General features: G+C 43.3%; 1 protein-coding gene across 6 annotated transcripts in view; it reads right to left on the bottom strand.

The window, feature by feature from the left end:
- THRA (thyroid hormone receptor alpha) overlaps positions 1-24,737 on the bottom strand; it is a 672,980-nt gene that overhangs the window by 8,559 nt on the left and 639,684 nt on the right. For all 6 annotated transcript variants that reach the window (XM_053698205.1, XM_053698250.1, XM_053698223.1 and 3 more), the window contains one exon: positions 6,324-6,470. In XM_053698205.1, the coding sequence (XP_053554180.1) occupies positions 6,324-6,470 (147 nt within the window). The remainder of the gene's footprint in view (positions 1-6,323; positions 6,471-24,737) is intronic.

Genomic DNA, 24,737 nt, shown 5'->3' with positions numbered 1-24,737 from the left:
CTGAAAAGGGCCCTTTGCGGGGCATGCCCCAAAGAATTCAGCTCTTTTGCCTGTAAAAAAAACACATACAATACCCCCCCCCCCAAATTACAACCCACCACCCACATACCCCTAATCTAACCCAAACCCCCCTTAAATAAACCCAACACTAAGCCCCTGAAGATCTTCCTACCTTATCTTCACCTCGCCGGGTATTACACCGATCCGTCCTGGCTCCGATGTCTTGATCCAAGCCCAAGCGGGGGACTGAAGATGTCCATGATCCGGCTGAAGTCTTCATCCAAGCGGGAGCTGAAGAGGTCCATGATTCGACTGAAGTCTTCTATCAACGGCATCTTCAATCTTCTTTCTTCCGGATCCATGTTCATCCCGCCGACGCGGAACATCCATCTTCACCGACGACTTCCCGACGAATGACGGTTCCTTTAAGGGACGTCATCCAAGATGGCGTCCCTCGAATTCTGATTGGCTGATAGAATCAGCCAATCGGAATTAAGGTAGGAAAATTCTGATTGGCTGATAGAATCAGCCAATCAGAATCAAGTTCAATCCGATTGGCTGATCCGAACAGCCAATCAGATTGAGCTTGCATTCTATTGGCTGTTCCGATCAGCCAATAGAATGCGAGATCAATCAGATTGGCTGATCGGATCAGCCAATCGGAATGAACTTGATTTTGATTGGCTGATTCCATCAGCCAATCAGAATTTTCCTACCTTAATTCCGATTGGCTGATAGAATCCTATCAGCCAATCGGAATTCGAGGGACGCCATCTTGGATGACGTCCCTTAAAGGAACCGTCGTTCGTCGGGAAGTCGTCAGTGAAGATGGATGTTCCGCGTCGGCGGGATGAACATGGAACCGGAAGAAAGAAGATTGAAGATGCCGTTGATAGAAGACTTCAGTCGGATCATGGACCTCTTCAGCTCCCGCTTGGATGAAGACTTCAGCCGGATCATGGACATCTTCAGCCCCCCGCTTGGGCTTGGATCAAGACATCGGAGCCAGGACGGATCGGTGTGATACTCGGCGAGGTGAAGATAAGGTAGGAAGATCTTCAGGGGCTTAGTGTTAGGTTTATTTAAGGGGGGTTTGGGTTAGATTAGGGGTATGTGGGTGGTGGGTTGTAATGTTGGGGGGGTATTGTATGTGTTTTTTTTACAGGCAAAAGAGCTGAATTCTTTGGGGCATGCCCCGCAAAGGGCCCTTTTCAGGGCTGGTAAGGTAAAAGAGCTTTGAACTTTTTTAATTTAGAATAGGGTAGGGCATTTTTTTATTTTGGGGGGCTTTGTTATTTTATTAGGGGGCTTAGAGTAGGTGTAATTAGTTTAAAATTGTTGTAATATTTTTCTAATGTTTGTAAATATTTTTTTATTTTTTGTAACTTTAGTTAGTTTATTTCATTGTATTTATTTGTAGGTATTGTATTTAATTAATTTATTGATAGTGCAGTGTTAGGTTTAATTGTATATAATTGTAGGTATTTTATTTAATTCATTTATTGATAGTGTAGTGTTAGGTTTAATTGTAACTTAGGTTAGGATTTATTTTACAGGTAATTTTGTAATTATTTTAAGTAGGTAACTATTAAATAGTTATTAACTATTTAATAGCTATTGTACCTGGTTAAAATAATTACAAAGTTGCCTGTAAAATAAATATTAATCCTAAAATAGCTACAATATAATTATAATTTATATTGTAGCTATATTAGGGTTTATTTTACAGTTAAGTATTTAGCTTTAAATTGGATTAATTTATTTAATAAGAGTTAATTTATTTCGTTAGATTAAAATTTTATTTAACTTAGGGGGGTGTTAGTGTTAGGGTTAGACTTAGCTTTAGGCGTTAATACATTTATTATAGTAGCTGTGAGATCCGGTCGGCAGATTAGGGGTTAATTATTGTAGGTAGGTGGAGGCGACGTTGGGGGCGTCAGATTAGGGGTTAATAAATATAATATAGGGGTCTGTGGTGTTAGGGGCAGCATATTAGGGGTACATAGGGATAACGTAGCTGGCGGCAGTGTACGGAGCGGCAGATTAGGGGTTAAAAATGTTTAATAGAGTGGCTGCGATGTGGGGGGCCTCGGTTTAGGGATACATAGGTAGTTTATGGGTGTTAGTGTACTTTAGAGCACAGTAGTTAAGAGCTTTATAAACCGGCGTTAGCCCAGAAAGCTCTTAACTACTGACTTTTTTCTGCGGCTGGAGTCTTGTCGTTAGATTTCTAACGCTCACTTCAGCCAAGACTCTAAATACCGGCGTTAGAAAGATCCCATTGAAAAGATAGGATACGCAAATGGCGTAGGGGGATCTGCGGTATAGAAAAGTCGCTGCTGCAAAATGAGCGTTAGACCCTTTCCTGACTGACTCCAAATACCAGCGGGCGGTAAAAACCAGCGTTCGGAGCCTCTAACGCTGGTTTTGACGGCTACCGCCCAACTCTAAATCTAGGCCACAGACAGGCCCGAAAACTGTCCCTTCAGTGGACTTGTAGAAAAGCCCTTCTCCAGTTCATCCTGGAGAACAGAATAAGTAGGTCCTCCACACCTTATGATAGATACAACGAGTAACCAGCTTACAAGCTTGAAGGAGAGTAAAAATAACTCTCTCAGAAAACCCTCTCTTGGCTAGGACTAAGCGTTCAATCTCCACGCAGTCAGCCTCAGAGAATCTAGACAATGATGAACAAAGAGACCTTGGTCAGCAGATAACTGGGACAAGGTAACTTCCACGGAGGAGATGATGACATCCCCACTAGATCCGCGAACCATATCCTTTGCGGCCAAGAAGGAACAGTCAGTATCACTGACGCCTGCTTGACTCATGCTACTACACTAGGAAGTAGTGGTAACGATCGGAAAGGATAAATCAGATTGAACCTCCAAGGCTCTGCTAATGCATCTGTTAGCTCCGCCTGAGGATCCCTGTACCTCAACCCCTATCAGGGTAGCTTGGTATGGAGACAATATAAGATCTTCCTCCCGCTGCAAACACTCGGGATGAAGAGACCATTCTCTCGGATAAAAGGATTTTCTGCTGAGGAATCCGCTTCCCAGTTGTTTACACCCGGAATGTGGATCACTGACAGCGAACAAATGAAAGTCTCCCCCACACCAGAATCTGAGATACTTCCCTCAAAACTAGGGAGCTTCTCATCCCCCCCTGATGGTTGATGTAAGCCACCAAGGATATATTGTTTGATTGGAATCTGATTAACTGGGACGAACCCAGCAGAGGCCAAGTCTTCAGAGCATTGTATATAGCCTGAAGATCCGAAATGAGATCAGGAGGGAGCTTTAACTTCTGAGACCAGATGCCCTGTGCCTTCCTGGCACCCCAAATGGCTCCCCATCCTGACAGACTCGCAACCGTAGTCCCAATCACCCAAGATGGTCTTGAGACGGACGTCCCTCAGGACAAGTGATCCGGACAAAACCACCAAGAGAGCAATTCTCCCGATAGGCTGTCCAGAGAAATCTGTTGAGACAGATCTGAACGATCGCCGTTCCACTAGTTCAGCATGTGCAGTTGCAACAGTCTGAGGTGAAACCTGGAAAAGGAAATTATGTCCAAGCTGGACAACATGAGAACAATCACCTCCATACACTGAGCCACAGATGGCCTTAAAGAGATCTGGAGGGCAAGACATGTTGAAGCTAGCTTGCAACGTCTCTGGTCTGTTAAAAATATTCTCATGTCTATGGAATTCTACCCTGGTACTTGATACAAGAGAACTTTTTCTAGATTATCTGCCATCCATGGGATCGAAGAAGACAGAGGAGATATTCAGAAAGGTCCACTCTTTGAAAAATGCCTTTAGCTAGACCAAACGGAAGGGCAATAAACTGGAAGTGCTGGTCCAGGAATGCAAACCCTAAAGATCTATCGTGGTCATGAGCTACCCCTCTCAAACAAGGGGAAGAATGGACCTTATTGTCTCCATTTTAAATGAAGGTACATTTAAAAACTTGCTAAAGCACTTTAGGTCCAGAATCGGACGGAAAGGTCCCTCCTTCTTAGGGACCATGAAAAGTTTTGAATAGTATCTCAAACCTCTCACTGCGATAGGCACCGGGACAATAACTCCTAGAGGACAGATCCCGTACACACCCCAGAAAGGCTTCCCTCCTTTCTGGTCAGGAAGACAGGAGGAATATGCCCTTGGGTGGCTGAGACTTAAAACCTATCTTGTAACCCTGAGCTATGACCTCCAGGACCCATGGATCCTGCACATCCCTGAACCAAGCGACTAAAAAGAGCGACATATTGCCCATTCATGCAGACTTAGACTCGGCGGGCTTCTTGCTCTGCTTGGATTTATTTCAGGACTGAGCTGGCTTCCAAAAGCTCTTGGTTTGCTCTGGCTTAGCGAAGGACTGCTGACATGGGCTTTATCAGAAAGAAAATCGTCCCTTAGATTAGTTCATATAGTCTTGCGGTAGGAGGGCACCCTTGCCCCCCTGTGACTGTGGAGATAATTGAGTCCAGGCCTGGACCAGACAAAATCATTCCCTTAAAGGGAGGGAAGAAGTATAGACTTAGAAGTCATATCCGCAGACCATGACTTCAGCCAGAGCCCGACGGGCCTGAACAGAAAAAGAATTAACAACCCTCAAGGCTGTAAATCTTTTCTGAGTAACGTCGAGGGAATCCTCCACCCCGATCAAATCCTATAAGGAGTCAAACCAGAAGGTAGTTTCTCCAGTAACGGCGGCAACATCCGCTGCCGGTTGAAACAAATATCCTGTATGTTGAAACATATTACTTAACAGAGTTTCAATCTTTTATCCATGGGCTCTACAAACGAAGAACTATCCTCAAGCGAAATAGTAGTACGTTTAGCAAGGGTTAAGATAACACCATCCCATTTAGGGACAGAAACTCACAACTCCATTGAGAGTCCAGGACCGGGAACAATTTGTTAAAGGGAGAAGAGGGGGAAAAGGAATCCCATCCTGTCCCATTCATTCTTAATAATGTTCGCCAGCTAACAGGAGCAGGGAAGGATAAGGTACCACCCTGTCCTCAAACTCTATCAAATTTAGGAATTAAAGGTTCATCAGGCAATTTGGCCTCTGGAATCTCTGAATTTGTCAAAAACTTCCTTTAGAAGAAAGCGCAAATTCCTAAACTAAAGTCTGGTTCCTCTGCAGCCGGAGGTTTAGAGGCAGCAGACTCCGACCCAGAATGTTCATACTCTGAAGTCTCAGAATGAACTTCATCCGCGGATAACCCTCAGTTAAATCCAATAAATTATCTGATGTAGTCTGGGAAGGAGTGCAATATGTAACCTTTCGCTTGCGCTTAGCAGGGTGAGGTAAAGCATTAAAGGCCTCAGACACCACCGTCTGAACTGCGCAGTATCGTCTGGTGAAAAAAGGCCCCCTCCAGATGGAGGATCAGCAATGCTACGGGAAAACTGCATGTGTAGAGATATAAGAATGTAGGGTACGCACCTCACTGGATGACAACTCCTCAGAGGTGGACGGCTCTGTGGTATCAAACATGCTTGATATTATCACATTATCAAGGCATATGGAACATAATTGAGAGGGCAGAACTAAGGCCTCCTCACCATATAAACAGGAATTACTCATTAGAACAGAGTGAGTGCCCTCTAAAATAACAGAATCCTCCATTGCTAGTGCAATTACCAGAGAACTAGAGAAATAAAACATCTTATTTTATTCAAAAAAACTGCACCTTTATATCCCAACGGTTGGGGCACTCACCACCTCCTATGACCCAGACAGTACAGAGATTTATGACTCCTCTCTGATTGCCTATGGAGCTGTTAATATGAGTCGGGATGGGTTCGCAGAAAGACTCTCCCTGCATCTCCGGACTCTATCTTTCATACATGCTCTCACTGAGAGGCTGGTAGGACTACTTAAATCTCCAGTCCCATCTCAAAGAGTACTACCCTCCATAAGAGACTACTCCGAAATCTTTTAACACTTCTCTGCCAACCTCCTGTGACGAAAGACAAAGAATGACTAGGGTTATGAGGAAGTGGGGGAGGTATTTAAGACTTTGGCTGGGGTGTCTTTGCCTCCTGCTGGTGGCCAGGTTCGGTATTTCCCACAAGTAAGGAATGCAGCTGTGGACTCTTCCCATATTAAGATGGAAAGGAAAAAGAGCATATTGTCAAAGAGGACAGTGGAGAGGTCTTTGCCAGAGAAAAGAGAACAAGACATTACAAAAAATAGGGATACTGTAGTGAGTATAAATAGAGAGATGCTAAATATAGTAGAGAGATCAGGGAAAGAGTTGTAGAGGTTACCGACTATACATAGAAGGAAAAAATAACTTCTTACCTCAGAGAACATAGGCAGTTTCTTGGCAAAGTCCACCACTCGAGTAATGGCTGGTGTGATTATTTTAGTGAACTCAGTGAATGCTTCAAGATCAACTTTATCACTGTCCGGCATGGAAGGCATAGGTGACTGTCCTATGTCTTCTGGCTGTATGGAAAATGATAGGGGTTAGAGACAAGATAAGAAAAGGAAATCAGAGAGCAAAAAACAAAAAGGTGAGCAGAGAAAGGGGAGTAACTGGAGAGTAAATATCCAGGAAGATAAACCAAAAATAATACAACACCATTGAGGAAGAAACATATAATAGACAGAGTAAATAAAAGAAAACCAGATAGAACATAGGAATGGGTAAACAATACAGATATAGGCCTAGATTACAAAAGTAGCACAAAAATATTAGCGCTATTGTTTGTTAGCATTACTTCAGCGCAATCAATAGTGCTTCTATTTTTGCACTCGTATAACAAGCCCAACGTTATTTTTAAATGCTCGAGAAATAGTTTAGGAAGCCTGCATGTCAGATAAGGTGGGTGCGCAAAATTATTCACATAATAGGGTAATAGAAATTTCCTGTCAGATATCGCTCGAGAGCTAAGCCAATGATGTACAAGTAGTGGAGTTCTTCATGTCATTCTGTGCTACATTATTAATAATAATGGTTTACTTTAGGTCTTAAAAAAGCACTAACTTTTAAATTGGTATTTTGGATTGTGCTTTAGTGCAACACTTAACTCACCACTTGTAATAATGAGCGCAACAGGGCTCCCTGTGCTTGCTATTAAAAGTAGAAGGCACGCTAAAATGTTTCGGCTGCATTAAAATGCTTTATTAAAATATTCAACTATCCACTTGTAATACCAAAAATGTATGTTATTCTTTGTGCAATGTAACTCAACATGTATTATCAATAACTCTCCACTTGTTATCTAGCACATAATGCATAAAGAAAAAGACACGGAATTGTGAAGAGCAGAAAAAGTAAAGAGAAAGACAGGGAAAGAGATATGGAACTGAGAGGAGAGAAAGAAATCAGATATGAAAAGTAATCTGTGACAGAGAGTTTGACTATTATATTATATCCAGCATAATATTTGTGTTAGTTCTTTATACCTGGTACAAGGTACTGCCCTATTTGTATATTGTAAAATGTATCTTGTAATGAACAGTCAAAAGTGACCCATTTCATATTACAAATATCCGAGATACACATTTAAGAAACATTCAATAATTGGACAATAAATTTCCACTTTTCAATTTAAGCTTTCATATATTATAAAGAGGTCCCAAGGTAAAAAACAAACATTATGACTTACCAGATAATGTCCTTTCCTTCGATACAGGGAGAGTCCACAGCTGCATTCATTACTTTTGGGAATACAGAACCTGGCTACCAGGAGGCGGCAAAGACACCCCAGCCAAAGGCTTAAATACCTCCCCCACTTCCCTCATTCCCCAGTCATTCTGCTGAGGGAACAAGGAACAGTAGGAGAAATATCAGGGTTAAAAAGGTTCCGAAAAAAACAATTTAAATTCAGAGCCGCCCTCCGGAGAGCACGGGCGGGAGCTGTTGCCTCTCCCTGTATCGAAAGAAAGGAAATTATCTGGTAAGTTGAAATGTTTGTTTTCCTTCTAAATACAGGGAGAGTCCACAGCTGCATTCATTACTTTTGAGAAAATAATACCCAAGCTATAGAGGACAATGAATGCTAGAAGGTGGCCCATCTGCGGGCACCACAGCAATTCCAACTCCCGAAAACTGCTTCAACAGCAGCAAAAGCAAAAAAACAAAAAAGTTAGCAGGACAAAGTAACTGCCCAACAATTAGGATCGTAAGAGCCCACATCAGAGACCACACAAAATCACTGATCCCAAAAAGAGCACACAAACTTCTGAGAAGAGGGTCCCGCTGACTATGAGGTCAGGCGCAGAAACACTCCACCAGGAACAAGACAAGGGTGACAACCAAAACTACCAACCCCGTACCCTTCCATAGGAAGAACACAGAAACAAAGAGACTATGCTAAAAAGACTGAGAGGACCTTGAGGTACGATCCCAGACAAAAAAAGGGAGAGAAGCCCCTTGCAGGACCCGAAGAAAAAGTTTTCTTTGAAAGAAGACCCAAATAAGGCGGATTACCCGACTGCAAAATACTAGTACCTAGAGAGATATTCCAGAATGTAAAAGGTCAATGAATAGATAAATCCAAGGACCATCTGTTGCATCGATACAAAGAACCGATGCAATCCTAAAGTTCTGACGGCCAAAATTTGAACGCAATCGCCTGACCACCGGCCGAGTTATAGCAAAAAGAAATGAACACCAAAGGTTCATGACTTCAGAAAAAAACAGAAACAGATAACTAGATCTGCTTTGGAGCCCATATATCAGGGCAGAAGCGATGGATGAGACCACCCGTAACCACACGTCTGCTAAACAGCCAGGCTAACCCTCAGGCTAAGAACTAGCCGTCCTGTCAAGAACTGGCTAAGAACCCTTTCTCCAGGACACCCTGGAAGGACCAGAGAGAACCTTCAAGAAGAAATATCAAATCAGAGAGAACCAACACCCCCCCCACAAAAACAGGGTGGAAAGGCCGTCAACCCAAAAAATGAAACGAGGGACCAGCTACAAGCCGAGGAAAGGACTGACACCCTTCCAAAAAAAACCCCCCTTTCACGATACATCAAAACGACAAGGGCGAAGACCCTGTCAAAACTCCATAATAAGGAGCACCCATAATGGAGAAGACCAACCACGAAAACAAGTCGTATCACAAAAAAAGGAGCAATCAGGAACCCTGATGTCTACCCCTGACAGACTGAATCAACCCAGAAGAGGAGACATAGTCGAAGTAAACACGGGAGAATAAACTTCCCCAGCACCAAAGGATCCAGAGATCTACGTAAGAATCCCTGACCACGATCCCTTAAGGACAAGACTAGGATAGGCACGAATGCCAAGAGAACCTAGATCGGATCCCACCAAGGTACAAATCTGTCAAAAGGACATATCAAAGGAGAGTCCCTCAACCCCCTGATGAACTCTCAGAGTCAGCAAAAGGATCTACTTCAGAAAGAATCCAACTGGAAAACTCAGAAGACTAGGTCCTCAGAGTAGAAAGAGTGACCGAAGAATTCTAAGAGAAATCAGAAGGAATCCCAGAAGGCACTCTCCCACATACATGGAAGTGATAAGCCAAACTGCCCCGGTAGACCAAAGGTAGGTTTCCGGAATAGGGAAAGATATACCACAGACAGGCGACTGGTGCGGACTAACCCGAATCTCTGAAAATCTGGAGATAGATAGCAACATGCCAAGCCGAAAAAAATCTGACTGTAAACATCCCCCAGCCACAGTACCAACAAAGGACTGAAGGAAAAACAGCAGGGCAAGCCTATAGAGTATTTTACCTCAAAAGGCCTAGGAGACTTCCTGTCTGAAAATCAAACAGAATCAAGAACAACCCTGGAGCCTAAATCAGCTGCAGCTGGATTCAAACTCCCAATCCTCTGGCTGCTAGGTGGCTAAGCTATTTACCTGACCAATAGAGCTTGCCCCCCAAGGACTTCATTCCAAAACCAACTGCTAAGGACAAGAGAGATTCTTTAAAACACCTAGCAAGCGATGGAGAAACCAGAACCGCCAAAAATAGGAGCAACCAGAACCCAAAAGAAAACAGGATACTGAATAAAAAGCCCCCCCGCCTAGATCCCAGAAAAGCTAGGATCAGAACGAGGTTACTGAAAACAATATGGTCCCTAAAAAACGGATTTCCTCAACATGATGATAGGAAAATATCCATCCCCTTGAGAAGGGAAGAGAAAACCGTATATCAACCCTCAAGAGGAAAAAGAAAAAAGTTCCACTTAGAGAGCATAGCAAGTCAAAAAGAATTAGATAACCCCTATGGAGCACCAAGAGTGGGGGAAAATACATCCCTGTGAAAAGAAACCAGGAAAAAGACTCCAAGAAGTCACATGTCCTCCCCTCAACAAGAGAGGCGAAACCTAGATCCTAAAGAAAACTGCCACAGCAGAATCAAAGCTCCAAGTCACAGCTTTGCAAAGCAGGGTATTAACTTGTAGGCCACTTGGACTGCATATGATCCAATATCAGATGCCCAACCAAGACAATATAACCAGGACCAGCCTGACATCCAGGATAGAAGGGTTAACTCTGGACCAAAAAACAACCTCTTGAGAAGAAGAAAGAAGAGGGTTAACTAGAACCCAAACAGGATCAGGCTGTTAGTCAGGATACAACATATCTGCTGTACAAATCGCAAAGGAACAGAGAAAACTATACCCAACCAGGACCGGCCCGATATGAAGGATACCACATATCTGTTCATGGATCAAATGGAAAATTCTAAATTTCTAGCAGGGCCAGAAAACTGAGAATAATAAACAGAAAAACATATAAGCTCCGAAGCTTAAACATAGTCTCAGACATATCGAAGGAACAACAGGATAAACATTTATCCTAACCGGATTAGAAAAGAAATTAGGCAAGCATACACAAGAGATAGCCCAAGGGAAAGTGAAACCGAAAGGTTCCGCCTGTCATACGACACAATTCCTCAAGAGCTCCGAACTGGAAATCTGATACAAAAACAAAGAAAAACAATATAGAGACTATAAGGAATAGGATCACCATCCCTCCAGTCATCTAAACACGCTCGCTATCTGAATCAGCAGACAGATTCAGCTGACGGATCAAAACTAGGATCCTTCAACGTCGCCAAAACTTCTCTCAGAAGGTCACGCAGGTGAGCCATTCTAAATTTAAAGGCAAAATTCACCTCCGACGGAGCATCCGTGGTCTCCGACCCTAGAGGTAGCACCTCTGAAGCCTCAGAAGACACCGCTTCCCCAGAAGACTGATCGGATACCAAAATCCTCTTACATGCCAGACCTTGGGCAGGAATACATGGATTAAGTCTTCGTTTGCACGTGGCAGGAAGATGCAAATACGCTAAGGCCAGAGAGATGGCCATGCAAAACCGTGCAGTAACCTCTGGTGGAAAAAGACCTCCTTCAGGAAAAACAGAATTTATGTTTACCTGATAAATTTCTTTCTCCTACGGTGTGTCCGGTCCACGGCTTCATCCTTACTTGTGGGAATATTATCTTCCCTAACAGGAAATGGCAAAGAGAGCACAGCAAAAGCTGCCCATATAGCTCCCCCTCTGGCTCCGCCCCCCAGTCATTCGACCGACGGTTAGGAGAAAAAGGAGAAACTATGGGGTGCCGTGGTGACTGTAGTGTACAGAAACAAAAAATTTTAAACCTGACTGAAAGCCAGGGCGGGCCGTGGACCGGACACACAGTAGGAGAAAGAAATTTATCAGGTAAACATAAATTCTGTTTTCTCCTACATTGGTGTGTCCAGTCCACGGCTTCATCCTTACTTGTGGGAACCAATACCAAAATTATAGGACACGGATGAAGGGAGGGAACAAGTCAGGTTACCTAAACGGAAGGCACCACGGCCTGCAAAACCTTTCTCCCAAAAACAGCCTCCGAAGAAGCATAAGTATCGAATTTGTAAAATTTGGCAAAAGTATGCAGATAAGACCAAGTCGCTGCCTTACAGATCTGATCAACAGAAGCCTCGTTCTTGAAGGCCCATGTGGAAGCCACAGCTCTAGTAGAGTGAGCTGTAATTCGTTCAGGAGGCTGCCGTCCGGCAGTCTCATAAGCTAATCGGATGATGCTTTTCAGCCAAAAAGAAAGAGAGGTAGCAGTAGCTTTCTGCCCTCTCCTCTTACCAGAATAAACGACAAACAAAGATGATGTTTGTCTGAAATCCTTTGTTGCTTCTAAATAGAATTTTAAAGCACGGACCACATCTAGGTTGTGTAACAAACGTTCCTTCTTTGAAACTGGATTCGGACATAGAGAAGGAACAACTATTTCCTGGTTAATATTCCTGTTGGAAACTACTTTTGGAAGAAAACCAGGTTTGGTACGTAAAACTACCTTATCTGCATGAAATACCAGATAGGGAGAAGTACACTGCAAAGCAGATATTTCAGAAACTCTTCTAGCAGAAGAAATAGCAACTAAAAACAGAACTTTCCAAGATAGTAACTTAATATCTATGGAATGCAAAGGTTCAAACGGAACCCCTTGAAGAACTGAAAGAACTAAGTTTAGACTCCATGGAGGAGTCATAGGTCTGTAAACAGGCTTGATTCTGACTAACGCCTGTACAAACGCTTGTACATCTGGCATGGCTGCCAGACGTTTGTGCAACAAGACAGACAGAGCAGATATCTGTCCCTTTAGAGAACTAACTGACAGACCTTTCTCCAAACCCTCTTGGAGAAAGGAAAGAATCCTAGGAATTTTGATTTTACTCCAAGAAAAACCCTTGGATTCGCACCAACGGATATATTTGTGCCATATCTTATGGTAAATTTTCCTAGTCACAGGCTTTCTGGCTTGAACCAGAGTATCTGTAACTGAATCTGAAAACCCGCGCTTAGATAGAATCAAGCGTTCAATTTCCAAGCAGTCAGTTGCAGAGAGACTAGATCTGGATGTTCGAATGGACCTTGTACTAGAATATCCTGTCTCAAAGGTAGTTTCCATGGTGGAGCCGATGACATATTCACCAGGTCTGCATACCAAGTCCTGCGTGGCCACGCAGGAGCTATTAGGATCACCGAGGCCTTCTCCTGTTTGATCCTGGCTACCAGCCTTGGAAGGAGAGGGAACGATGGAAACACATAAGCTAGATTGAACGACCAAGGCGACACTAATGCATCCACTAGTGTCGCCCTGGGATCCCTGGATCTGGACCCGTAACGAGGAACTTTGAAGTTCTGACGAGACGCCATCAGATCCATATCCGGAGTGCCCCATAGTTGAGTTAACTGGGCAAAGACCTCCGGGTGGAGTTCCCATTCCCCCTGATGGAAAGTCTGAAGACTCAAATAATCCGCCTCCCAGTTGTCTACTCCTGGGATGTGGATTGCAGATAGGTGGCAGGAGTGATCCTCCGCCCATTTGATGATCTTGGATACCTCTGTCATCGCCAAGGAACTCTTTGTTCCCCCCTGATGATTGATGTACGCTACAGTCGTCATGTTGTCCGACTGAAATCTTATGAATCTGGCCTTCGCTAGGTGAGGCCAGGACAGGAGCGCATTGAATATCGCTCTCAGTTCCAAAATGTTTATCGGGAGAAGGGACTCTTCCCGAGACCATAGACCCTGAGCTTTCAGGGAGTCCCAGACCGCGCCCCAGCCTAAGAGACTGGCGTCGGTCGTGACGATGACCCACTCTGGTCTGCCGAAACTCATTCCCTGAGACAGGTGATCCTGAGTCAACCACCAGAGGAGTGAGTCTCTGGTTACTTGGTCTACTTGAATCTGGGGAGACAAGTCTGCATAATCCCCATTCCACTGTTTGAGCATGCACAGTTGCAATGGTCTTAGATGAATTCGAGCAAAAGGAACCACGTCCATTGCTGCAACCATTAGTCCTATTACCTCCATGCACTGAGCTATGGAAGGCTGAGGAATAGCTTGAAGAACTTGACAAGGCTAATACATTGTCTGTATGAGCCCTTGATCTGGAAAGGGACGACGCTTGGATTAGAATGTCGTCTAAGTAAGGTGCCACCGCAATGCCCCTCGGTCTTAGAACCGCTAGTAGGGACCCTAGCACCTTTGTGAAAATTCTGGGAGCAGTGGCTAAACCGAACGGAAGAGCCACGAACTGGTAATGTTTGTCCAGAAAGGCGAACCTTAGGAACTGATGATGATCTTTATGGATAGGAATATGTAGGTACGCATCCTTTAAGTCCACGGTAGTCATGTACTGACTCTCCTGGATTGTTGGTAAAATCGTTCGAATGGTTTCCATTTTGAATGATGGAACTCTGAGAATCTTGTTTAGAATTTTTAAATCCAGAATTGGCCTGAAAGTTCCCTCTTTTTTGGGAACTACAAACAGGTTTAAGTAAAACCCCAGACCTTGTTCCGCTGTTGGAACTGGGTGTATCACTCCCATCTTTAATAGGTCTCCTACGCAATGTAAGAATGCCTGTCTCTTTATCTGGTCTGAAGATAAGCGAGACATGTGGAACCTTCCCCTTGGAGGAAGTTCCTTGAACTCTAGAAGATACCCCTGAGAGACTATTTCTAGTGCCCAGGGATCCGGAACATCTCTTGCCCAAGCCTGAGCAAAGAGAGAAAGTCTGCCCCCTACTAGATCCGGTCCCGGATCGGGGGCTACCCCTTCATGCTGTCTTGGTAGCAGCAGCAGGCTTCTTGGCCTGTTTACCCTTGTTCCAGCCTTGCATTGGTTTCCATGCTGGTTTAGGCTGGGAAGTGTTACCCTCTTGTCTAGAGGCTGCAGAGTTAGGAGACGGTCCGTTCCTGAAATTGCGAAATGAACGAAAATTAGATTTGTTCTTAGCCTTGAAAGGCCTATCCTGTGGGAGGGCATGGCCCTTTCCCCCAGTGATGTCTGAAATAATCTCCTTCAATTCTGGCCCAAAAAGGGTCTTACCTTTGAAAGGAATATTAAGCAGTTTTGTCTTGGACGACACATCCGCCGCCAAGATTTTAGCCAAAGCGCTCTGCGCGCCACTATTGCAAAACCTGAATTTTTCGCCGCTAATTTAGCCAATTGAAAAGCGGCATCTAAAATAAAGGAATTAGCCAACTTTAGTGCGTGAATTCTGTCCATGACTTCCTCATATGGAGTCTCCTTATGGAGAGAATTTTCTAGTTCCTCGAACCAAAAAGACGCCGCCGTGGTGACAGGAATAATTCACGAAATTGGTTGGAGAAGGAAACCTTGCTGAACAAATATCTTTTTAAGCAATCCTTCCAATTTTTTATCCATAGGATCTTTGAAAGCACAACTGTCCTCAATGGGAATAGTTGTGCGCTTGGCCAACGTAGAAACTGCCCCCTCAACCTTAGGGACTGTTTGCCATGTGTGCCTTCTGGGGTCGACAATGGGGAACATTTTCTTAAATATAGGAGGTGGGACAAAAGGTATACCTGGCTTCTCCCACTCCTTGGTCACTATGTCCGCCACCCTCTTGGGTGTCGGAAAGGCATCAGCGTGCACAGGGACCTCTAAGAATTTGTCCATTTTGCACAATTTCTCTGGAACCACCAAAGAGTCACAATCAGCATTCTGGATAAAATATTTGCTTTGGAGTTATCCATTACTGCTGTCAATTGTTGCATAGTAACAAGCATTGGCACGCTAGAAGTACTAGGGGTCTCCTGCGTGGGCAAAACTGGTGTAGACACAGAAGGAGATGATGTAGAACTATGTCTACTCCCTTCATCTGATGAATCATCTTGGGCAACTTTACTATCTGTGGCAGTACTGTCCTTACTTTGTTTGGACGCTATGGCACAATTATCACACATATTTGAAGAGGGAGACACTTTGGCTTCCATACACACAGAACATAGTCTATCTGAAGGCACAGACATGTTAAACAGGCTTAAACTTGTCAATAAAGTACAAAAACCGTTTTAAAACAAAACCATAACTGTCTCTTTAAATTTTAAACAGGGCACACTTTATTACTGAATATGTGAAAAACTATGAAGGAATTGTTCAAATTTAACCAAACCCAGGGGAGTATACGATACCAAATGAAGCCTTCTAGGAACCTTTTCAACTAATTCCAGACCCACACACATGCAGCTGCATGTATTGCTCTCAAAAGTAACTGCGCAGTAATGGCGCGAAAATGAGTCTCTGCCTACTACAGAGAAGGCCCTTCCTGACTGAGAAGGTGTCTAAACCAGTGCCTGACGTAAAAAAAACGTTCCCCAAAGTTATAAAGTGTGAATTTGAACATCAAACTGTATAAAATGCCTAAATAAAGCAATCGATCTAGCCCATAAAAGTGTCTACCAGTTTTATAGCCCATATTAAGCCCTTTATTCTGTTTGAGACTAAGAAAATGGCTTACCGATCCCCATGAGGGGAAAAATGACAGCCTTCCAGCATTACACAGTCTTGTTAGAAATATGGCTAGTCATACCTTAAGCAGAAAAGTCTGCCAACTGCTCCCCCCAACTGAAGTTATCTCATCTCAACAGTCTTAATGCTTTGAAAGTATTGCACACCAAATTTCAAGTCTCTAACCCCTTAAATAAGTAAACCGGAGCTAATTGTTCAATTTACCAGTTTAAACCCACTACAGTACCTGCCACAGCCTTTGCTGCGGCTTTTACCTTCCTTGGGGGTTAATCACCACAGAAAAGAGCCTTCTTGAAATCGTTTTTATGGCCACAGGAACCTCTCACATGAAGCTGCATGCACTGCTTCCAAAAGTAACTGCGCAACTGAGGCGCGAAAATGAGGCCTCCTCCCTCTGCATACCAGAGTGAAGGGGCCTTCCTGACTAGATTAGGTGTCTAAACAACAGCCAGGCGTAATAGAAACGTTCCCAAAAGTGTTTCAAAGTCACAAAACACTCCAAAAGTCATATAAAACAGAATTTATGCTTACCTGATAAATTACTTTCTCCAACGGTGTGTCCGGTCCACGGCGTCATCCATAACTTGTGGGAATATTCTCCTCCCCAACAGGAAATGGCAAAGAGCACAGCAAAAGCTGTCCATATAGTCCCTCCTAGGCTCCGCCCCCCCAGTCATTCGACCGATGGACAGGAGAAAAAAAGGAGAAACTATAGGGTGCCGTGGTGACTGTAGTTAAAGAAAGAAATTTATCAAACCTGATTAAAAAACCAGGGCGGGCCGTGGACCGGACACACCGTTGGAGAAAGTAATTTATCAGGTAAGCATAAATTCTGTTTTCTCCAACATTGGTGTGTCCGGTCCACGGCGTAATCCATAACTTGTGGGAACCAATACCAAAGCTTTAGGACACGGATGAAGGGAGGGAGCCAATCAGGTTACCTAAACAGAAGGCACCACGGCTTGCAAAACCTTTCTCCCAAAAATAGCCTCCGAAGAAGCAAAAGTATCAAATTTGTAGAATTTGGCAAAAGTGTGCAGAGAAGACAAAGTCGCTGCCTTACATATCTGATCAACAGAAGCCTCGTTCTTGAAGGCCCATGAGGAAGCCACAGCCCTAGTAGAGTGAGCTGTGATTCGTTCAGGAGGCTGCCGTCCGGCAGTCTCGTAAGCCAATCGGATGATGCTTTTCAGCCAAAAGGAAAGAGAGGTAGCAGTAACTTTTTGACCTCTCCTCTTGCCAGAATAAACGACAAACAGAGAAGACGTTTGTCTGAAATCCTTTGTTGCTTCTAAATAGAACTTTAAAGCACGGACTACATCTAAATTGTGTAGCAAACGTTCCTTCTTCGAAACTGGATTCGGGCACAAAGAAGGCACAACTATTTCCTGGTTAATATTCTTGTTGGAAACAACTTTTGGAAGGAAACCAGGTTTAGTACGTAAAACAACCTTATCTGAATGAAACACCAGATAGGGCGGATTACACTGCAGAGCAGATAATTCAGAAACTCTTCTCGCAGAAGAAATAGCAACCAAAAACAGAACTTTCCAAGATAACAACTTGATATCTATGGAGTGTAAGGGTTCAAACGGAACCCCTTGAAGAACTGAAAGAACTAAATTTAGACTCCAGGGAGGAGTCAAAGGTCTGTAAACAGGCTTGATCCTGACCAAAGCCTGAACAAAAGCTTGAACATCTGGCACAGCTGCCAGTCGTTTGTGTAACAAGACAGATAAAGCAGAAATCTGTCCTTTTAGAGAACTCGCTGATAATCCCTTATCCAAACCTTCTTGGAGAAAGGAAAGGATCCTAGGAATTTTAATCTTACTCCATGAGAATCCCTTGGATTCACACCAACAGATATATGTTTTCCATATTTTATGGTAAATCTTTCTAGTCACAGGTTTTCTGGCTTGTACCAGAGTATCTATCACAGAATCCGAAAACCCACGCTTAGATAACATCAAGCGTTCAATTTCCAAGCCGTCAGCTGGAGAGAAACTAGATTTGGATGTTCGAATGGACCCTGTACTAGAAGATCCTGTCTCAAAGGTAGCTTCCATGGTGGAGCCGATGACATATTCACCAGGTCTGCATACCAAGTCCTGCGTGGCCACGCAGGAGCTATCAAAATCACCGAGGCCTTCTCCTGTTTGATCCTGGCTACCAGCCTGGGAATGAGAGGGAACGGTGGAAACGCATAAGCTAGGTTGAAGGTCCAAGGCGCCACTAATGCATCCACTAGAGTCGCCTTGGGATCCCTGGATCTGGACCCGTAGCAAGGAACCTTGAAGTTCTGACGAGACGCCATCAGATCCATGTCTGGAATGCCCCATAATTGGGTCAATTGGGCAAATACCTCCGGGTGGAGTTCCCACTCCCCCGGATGGAAGGTCTGACGACTCAGATAATCCGCCTCCCAGTTTTCCACTCCTGGGATGTGGATCGCAGATAGGTGGCAGGAGTGATCCTCCGCCCATTTGATGATTTTGGTCACCTCTCTCATCGCCAGGGAACTCCTTGTTCCCCCCTGATGATTGATGTAAGCAACAGTCGTCATGTTGTCTGATTGGAATCTTATGAATCTGGCCTTTGCTAGTTGAGGCCAATCCCTGAGAGCATTGAATATCGCTCTCAGTTCCAGAATGTTTATCGGGAGAAGAGACTCTTCCCTGGACCATAGACTCTGAGCTTTCAGGGAATCCAAGACTGCGCCCCAGCCTAATAGACTGGCGTCGGTCGTGACGATGACCCACTCTGGTCTGCGGAAGCTCATTCCCTCGGACAGGTGATCCTGGGTCAGCCACCAACGGAGTGAGTCTCTGGTCTTCTGATCTACTTGAATCACTGGAGACAAGTCTGTATAGTCCCCATTCCACTGTTTGAGCATGCACAGTTGTAATGGTCTTAGATGAATTCGCGCAAAAGGAACTATGTCCATTGCTGCAACCATCAACCCTACTACTTCCATGCACTGAGCTATGGAAGGCCGTAGAACAGAGTGAAGAACTTGACAAGCGTTTAGAAGCTTTGACTTTCTGACATCTGTCAGGAAAATCTTCATTTCTAAAGAATCTATTATTGTCCCCAAGAAGGGAACTGTTGACGGAGACAGGGAACTCTTTTCTATGTTCACCTTCCACCGTGAGATCTGAGAAAGGCCAGAACGATGTCTGTGTGAGCCTTTGCCTTTGAAAAAGACGACGCTTGTATTAGAATGTCGTCCAAGTAAGGTGCCACTGCAATGCCCCTTGGTCTTAGAACCGCTAGAAGGGACCCGAGTACCTTTGTGAAAATCCTTGGAGCAGTGGCTAGCCCGAATGGGAGAGCCACAAACTGGTAATGTTTGTCCAGAAAGGCGAACCTTAGGAACTGATGATGATCTTTGTGGATAGGAATATGTATATACGCATCCTTTAGATCCACGGTAGTCATAAATTGACCCTCCTGGATTGTAGGTAGAATAGTTCGAATAGTTTCCATTTTGAACGATGGCACTCTGAGAAATTTGTTTAGAATCTTTAAATCCAGAATTGGTCTGAAGGTTCCCTCTTTTTTGGGAACTACAAACAGATTTGAGTAAAACCCCAGTCCTTGTTCCACAGTTGGAACTGGGTGTATCACTCCCATTTTTAACAGGTTCTCTACACAATGTAAGAATGCCTGTCTCTTTATTTGGTTTGAAGATAAACGAGAGATGTGGAACCTTCCCCTTGGGGGTAGTTCCTTGAATTCTAGAAGATAACCCTGAGAGACTATTTCTAGTGCCCAGGGATCCTGAACATCTCTTGCCCCCAGGCTTCTCCCACTCCTTATTCACTATGTCCGCCACCTGCTTGGGTATTGGAAAAGCGTCGGGGTGCACCGGGACCTCTAGGAACTTGTCCATCTTGCACAATTTTTCTGGGATGACCAAGTTGTCACAATCATCCAGAGTAGATAGCACCTCCTTAAGCAGTGGGCGGAGATGCTCTAATTTAAATTTAAATGTCACAACATCAGGTTCTGCCTGCTGAGAAATTCTTCCTGAATCATAAATTTCCCCATCTGACAAAACCTCCCTCATAGCCACTTCAGATTGGTGTGAGGGTATGACAGAGCAATTATCATCAGCGCCCTCCTGCTCTACAGTGTTTAAAAACATAATTTATGTAAGAACTTACCTGATAAATTCATTTCTTTCATATTAGCAAGAGTCCATGAGCTAGTGACGTATGGGATATACATTCCTACCAGGAGGGGCAAAGTTTCCCAAACCTCAAAATGCCTATAAATACACCCCTCACCACACCCACAAATCAGTTTAACGAATAGCCAAGAAGTGGGGTGATAAGAAAAAAGTGCGAAAGCATAAAAAATAAGGAATTGGAATAATTGTGCTTTATACAAAAAAATCATAACCACCACAAAAAAGGGTGGGCCTCATGGACTCTTGCTAATATGAAAGAAATGAATTTATCAGGTAAGTTCTTACATAAATTATGTTTTCTTTCATGTAATTAGCAAGAGTCCATGAGCTAGTGACGTATGGGATAATGACTACCCAAGATGTGGATCTTTCCACGCAAGAGTCACTAGAGAGGGAGGGATAAAATAAAGACAGCCAATTCCGCTGAAAAATAATCCACACCCAAAATAAAGTTTAAATTGAAATTATAAGCAGAAGATTCAAACTGAAACAGCTGCCTGAAGTATTTTTCTACCAAAAGCAGCTTCAGAAGAAGAAAACACATCAAAATGGTAGAATTTAGTAAAAATATGCAAAGAAGACCAAGTTGCTGCTTTGCAAATCTGATCAACCGAAGCTTCATTCCTAAACGCCCAGGAAGTAGAAACTGACCTAGTAGAATGAGCTGTAATCCTTTGAGGCGGAGTTTTACCCGACTCGACATAAGCATGATGAATTAAAGATTTCAACCAAGATGCCAAAGAAATGGCAGAGGCCTTCTGACCTTTCCTAGAACCGGAAAAGATAACAAATAGACTAGAAGTCTTTCGGAAATTCTTAGTAGCTTCAACATAATATTTCAAAGCTCTAACTACATCCAAAGAATGCAATGATCTCTCCTTAGAATTCTTAGGATTAGGACACAATGAAGGAACCACAATTTCTCTACTAATGTTGTTAGAATTCACAACCTTAGGTAAAAATTAAAAAGAAGTTTGCAACACCGCCTTATCCTGATGAAAAATCAGAAAAGGAGACTCACAAGAAAGAGCAGATAATTCAGAAACTCTTCTGGCAGAAGAGATGGCCAAAAGGAACAAAACTTTCCAAGAAAGTAATTTAATGACCAACGAATGCATAGGTTCAAACAAAGGAGCTTGAAGAGCCCCCAGAACCAAATTCAAACTCCAAGGAGGAGAAATTGACTTAATGACAGGTTTTATATGAACCAAAGCTTATACAAAACAATGAGCAATTAGCAATCTTTCTGTGAAAAAGAACAGAAAGAGCAGAGATTTGTCCTTTCAAGGAACTTGCAGACAAACCTTTCTCCAAACCATCCTGAAGAAACTGTAAAATTCTCGGAATTCTAAAAGAATGCCAGGAAAAATGATGAGAAAGACACCAAGAAATATAAGTCTTCCAGACTCTATATCTCCCTAGTTACAGATTTACGAGCCTGTAACATAGTATTAATCACAGAGTCAGAGAAACCTCTTTGACTAAGAATCAAGCGTTCAATCTCCATACCTTTAAATTTAAGGATTTGAGATCCTGATGGAAAAAAAGGACCTTGCGACAGAAAGTTTAGTCTTAACGGAAGAGTCCACGGTTGGCAAGAGGCCATCCGGACAAGATCCGCATACCAAAACCTGTGAGGCCATGCTGGAGCTACCAGCAGAACAAACGAGCATTCCTTCAGAATCTTGGAGATCACTCTTGGAAGAAGAACTAGAGGCGGAAAGATATAAGCAGGATGATACTTCCAAAAAAGTGACAATGCATCCACTGCTTCCGCTTGAGGATCCCTGGATCTGGACAGATACCTGGGAAGTTTCTTGTTTAGATGAGAAGCCATCAGATCTATTTCTTGAAGTCCCCACATTTGGACAATCTGAAGAAATACCTCTGGATGAAGAGACCATTCGCCCGGATACAACGTTTGGCGACTGAGATAATCCGCTTCCCAATTGTCTATACCTGGGAAATGAACCGCAGAAACTAGACAGGAGCTGGATTCCGCCCAAACCAGAATTTGAGATACTTCTTTCATAGCCAGAGGGCTGTGAGTCCCTCCTTGATGATTGATGTATGCCACAGTTGTGACATTGTCTGAAAACAAATGAACGATTCTCTCTTTAGAAGAGGCCAAGACTGAAGAGCTCTGAAAATTGCACGGAGTTCCAAAATATTGATCGGTAATCTCACCTCCTGAGATTCCCAAACCCCTTGTGCCGTCAGAGACCCCCACACAGCTCCCCAACCTGTAAGACTTGCATCTGTTGAGATTATAGTCCAGGTCGGAAGAACAAAAGAAGCCCCCTGAACTAAACGATGGTGATCTGTCCACCACGTCAGAGAGTGTTGTATAATCGGTTTTAAAGATATTAATTGAGATATCTTTGTGTAATCCCTGCACCACTGGTTCAGCATACAGAGCTGAAGAGGTCGCATGTGAAAACGAGCAAAGGGGATAGCGTCCGATGCAGCAGTCATAAGACCTAGAATTTCCATGCATAAGGCTACCGAAGGGAATGATTGTGAATGAAGGTTTCGACAAGCTGATATCAATTTTAGACATCTCTTGTCTGTCAAAGATATAGTCATGGACACTGAATCTATCTGGAAACCCAAAAAGGTTACCCTTGTCTGAGGAATCAATGAACTTTTTAGTAAATTGATCCTCCAACCATGATCTTGAAGAAACAACACAAGTCGATTCGTATGAGATTCTGCTAAATTTAAAGACTGAGCAAGTACCAAGATATCGTCCAAATAAGGAAATACCACAATACCCTGTTCTCTGATTACAGACAGAAGGGCACCGAGAACCTTAGTAAAAATTCTTGGAGCTGTTGCTAGGCCAAACGGCAGAGCCACAAACTGGTAATGCTTGTCTAGGAATGAGAATCTCAGAAACGGATAGTGATCTGGATGAATCGGAATATGCAGATATGCATCCTGTAAATCTATTGTAGACATATAATGCCCTTGCTGAACAAAAGGCAGGATAGTCCTTACAGTTACCATTTTGAATGTTGGTATCCTTACATAACGATTCAATATTTTTAGATCCAGAACTGGTCTGAAGGAATTCTCCTTCTTTGGTACAATGAAGAGATTTGAATAACACCCCAGTCCTTGTTCCAGAACTGGAACTGGCAAAATTACTCCAGTCAACTCTAGATCTGAAACACAATTCAGAAATGCTTGAGCCTTCGCTGGGTTTACTGGGACACGGGAAAGAAAAAATCTCTTTGCAGGAGGCCTTATCTTGAAGCCAATTCTGTACCCTTCTGAAACAATGTTCTGAATCCAAAGAATGTGAACGGAATTGATCCAAATTTCTTTGAAAAAACGTAATCTGCCCCCTACCAGCTGAGCTGGAATGAGGGCCGCACCTTCATGTGGACTTAGGAGCTGGTTTTGATTTTCTAAAAGGCTTGGATTTATTCCAGACTGGAGATGGTTTCCAAACTGGTACCGCTCCCGAGGATGAAGGATCAGGTTTTTGTTCCTTGTTGTGACGAAAGGAACGAAAACGATTATTACCCTGGAAAGAAAGGGAAAGCAGAGTAGACTTAGAAGACATATCAGCATTCCAAGTTTTAAGCCATAAAGCTCTTCTAGCTAAAATAGCTAGAGACATATACCTGACATCAACTCTAATGATATCAAAGATGGCATCACAAATAAAATTATTAGCATGTTGAAAAAATGCTATGAGAATTATGATCTGTTACTTGTTGCGCTAAAGCTTCTAACCAAAAGATGAAGCTGCAGCAACATCCGCTAAAGATATAGCAGGTCTAAGAAGATTACCTGAACACAAGTAAGCTTTTCTTAGAAAGGATTCAATTTTCCTATCTAAAGGATCCTTAAAGGAAGTACCATCTGCCGTAGAGTAGTACGCTTTAACAAGAGTAGAGACAGCCCCATCAACTTTAGGGATTTTGTCCCAAAACTCTAATCTGTCAGATGGCACAGGATATAATTACTTAAAACGTTTAGAAGGAGTAAATGAATTACCCAAATTATTCCATTCCCTGGAAATTACTTCAGAAATAGCACTAGGGACAGGAAAAACTTCTGGAATAACTACAGGAGATTTAAAAACCTTATCTAAACGTTTAGATTTAGTATCAAGAGGACCAGAATCCTCAATTTCTAATGCAATTAGGACTTCTTTAAGTAAAGAACGAATAAATTCCATTTTAAATAAATATGAAGATTTATCAGCATCAACCTCTGAGACAGAATCCTCTGAACCAGAA

This window comes from Bombina bombina, chromosome 1, assembly GCF_027579735.1.
Source record: "Bombina bombina isolate aBomBom1 chromosome 1, aBomBom1.pri, whole genome shotgun sequence".
Taxonomy (NCBI): Eukaryota; Metazoa; Chordata; class Amphibia; order Anura; family Bombinatoridae; genus Bombina; species Bombina bombina.
This window is presented reverse-complemented; position numbering and strand designations above follow the sequence as displayed.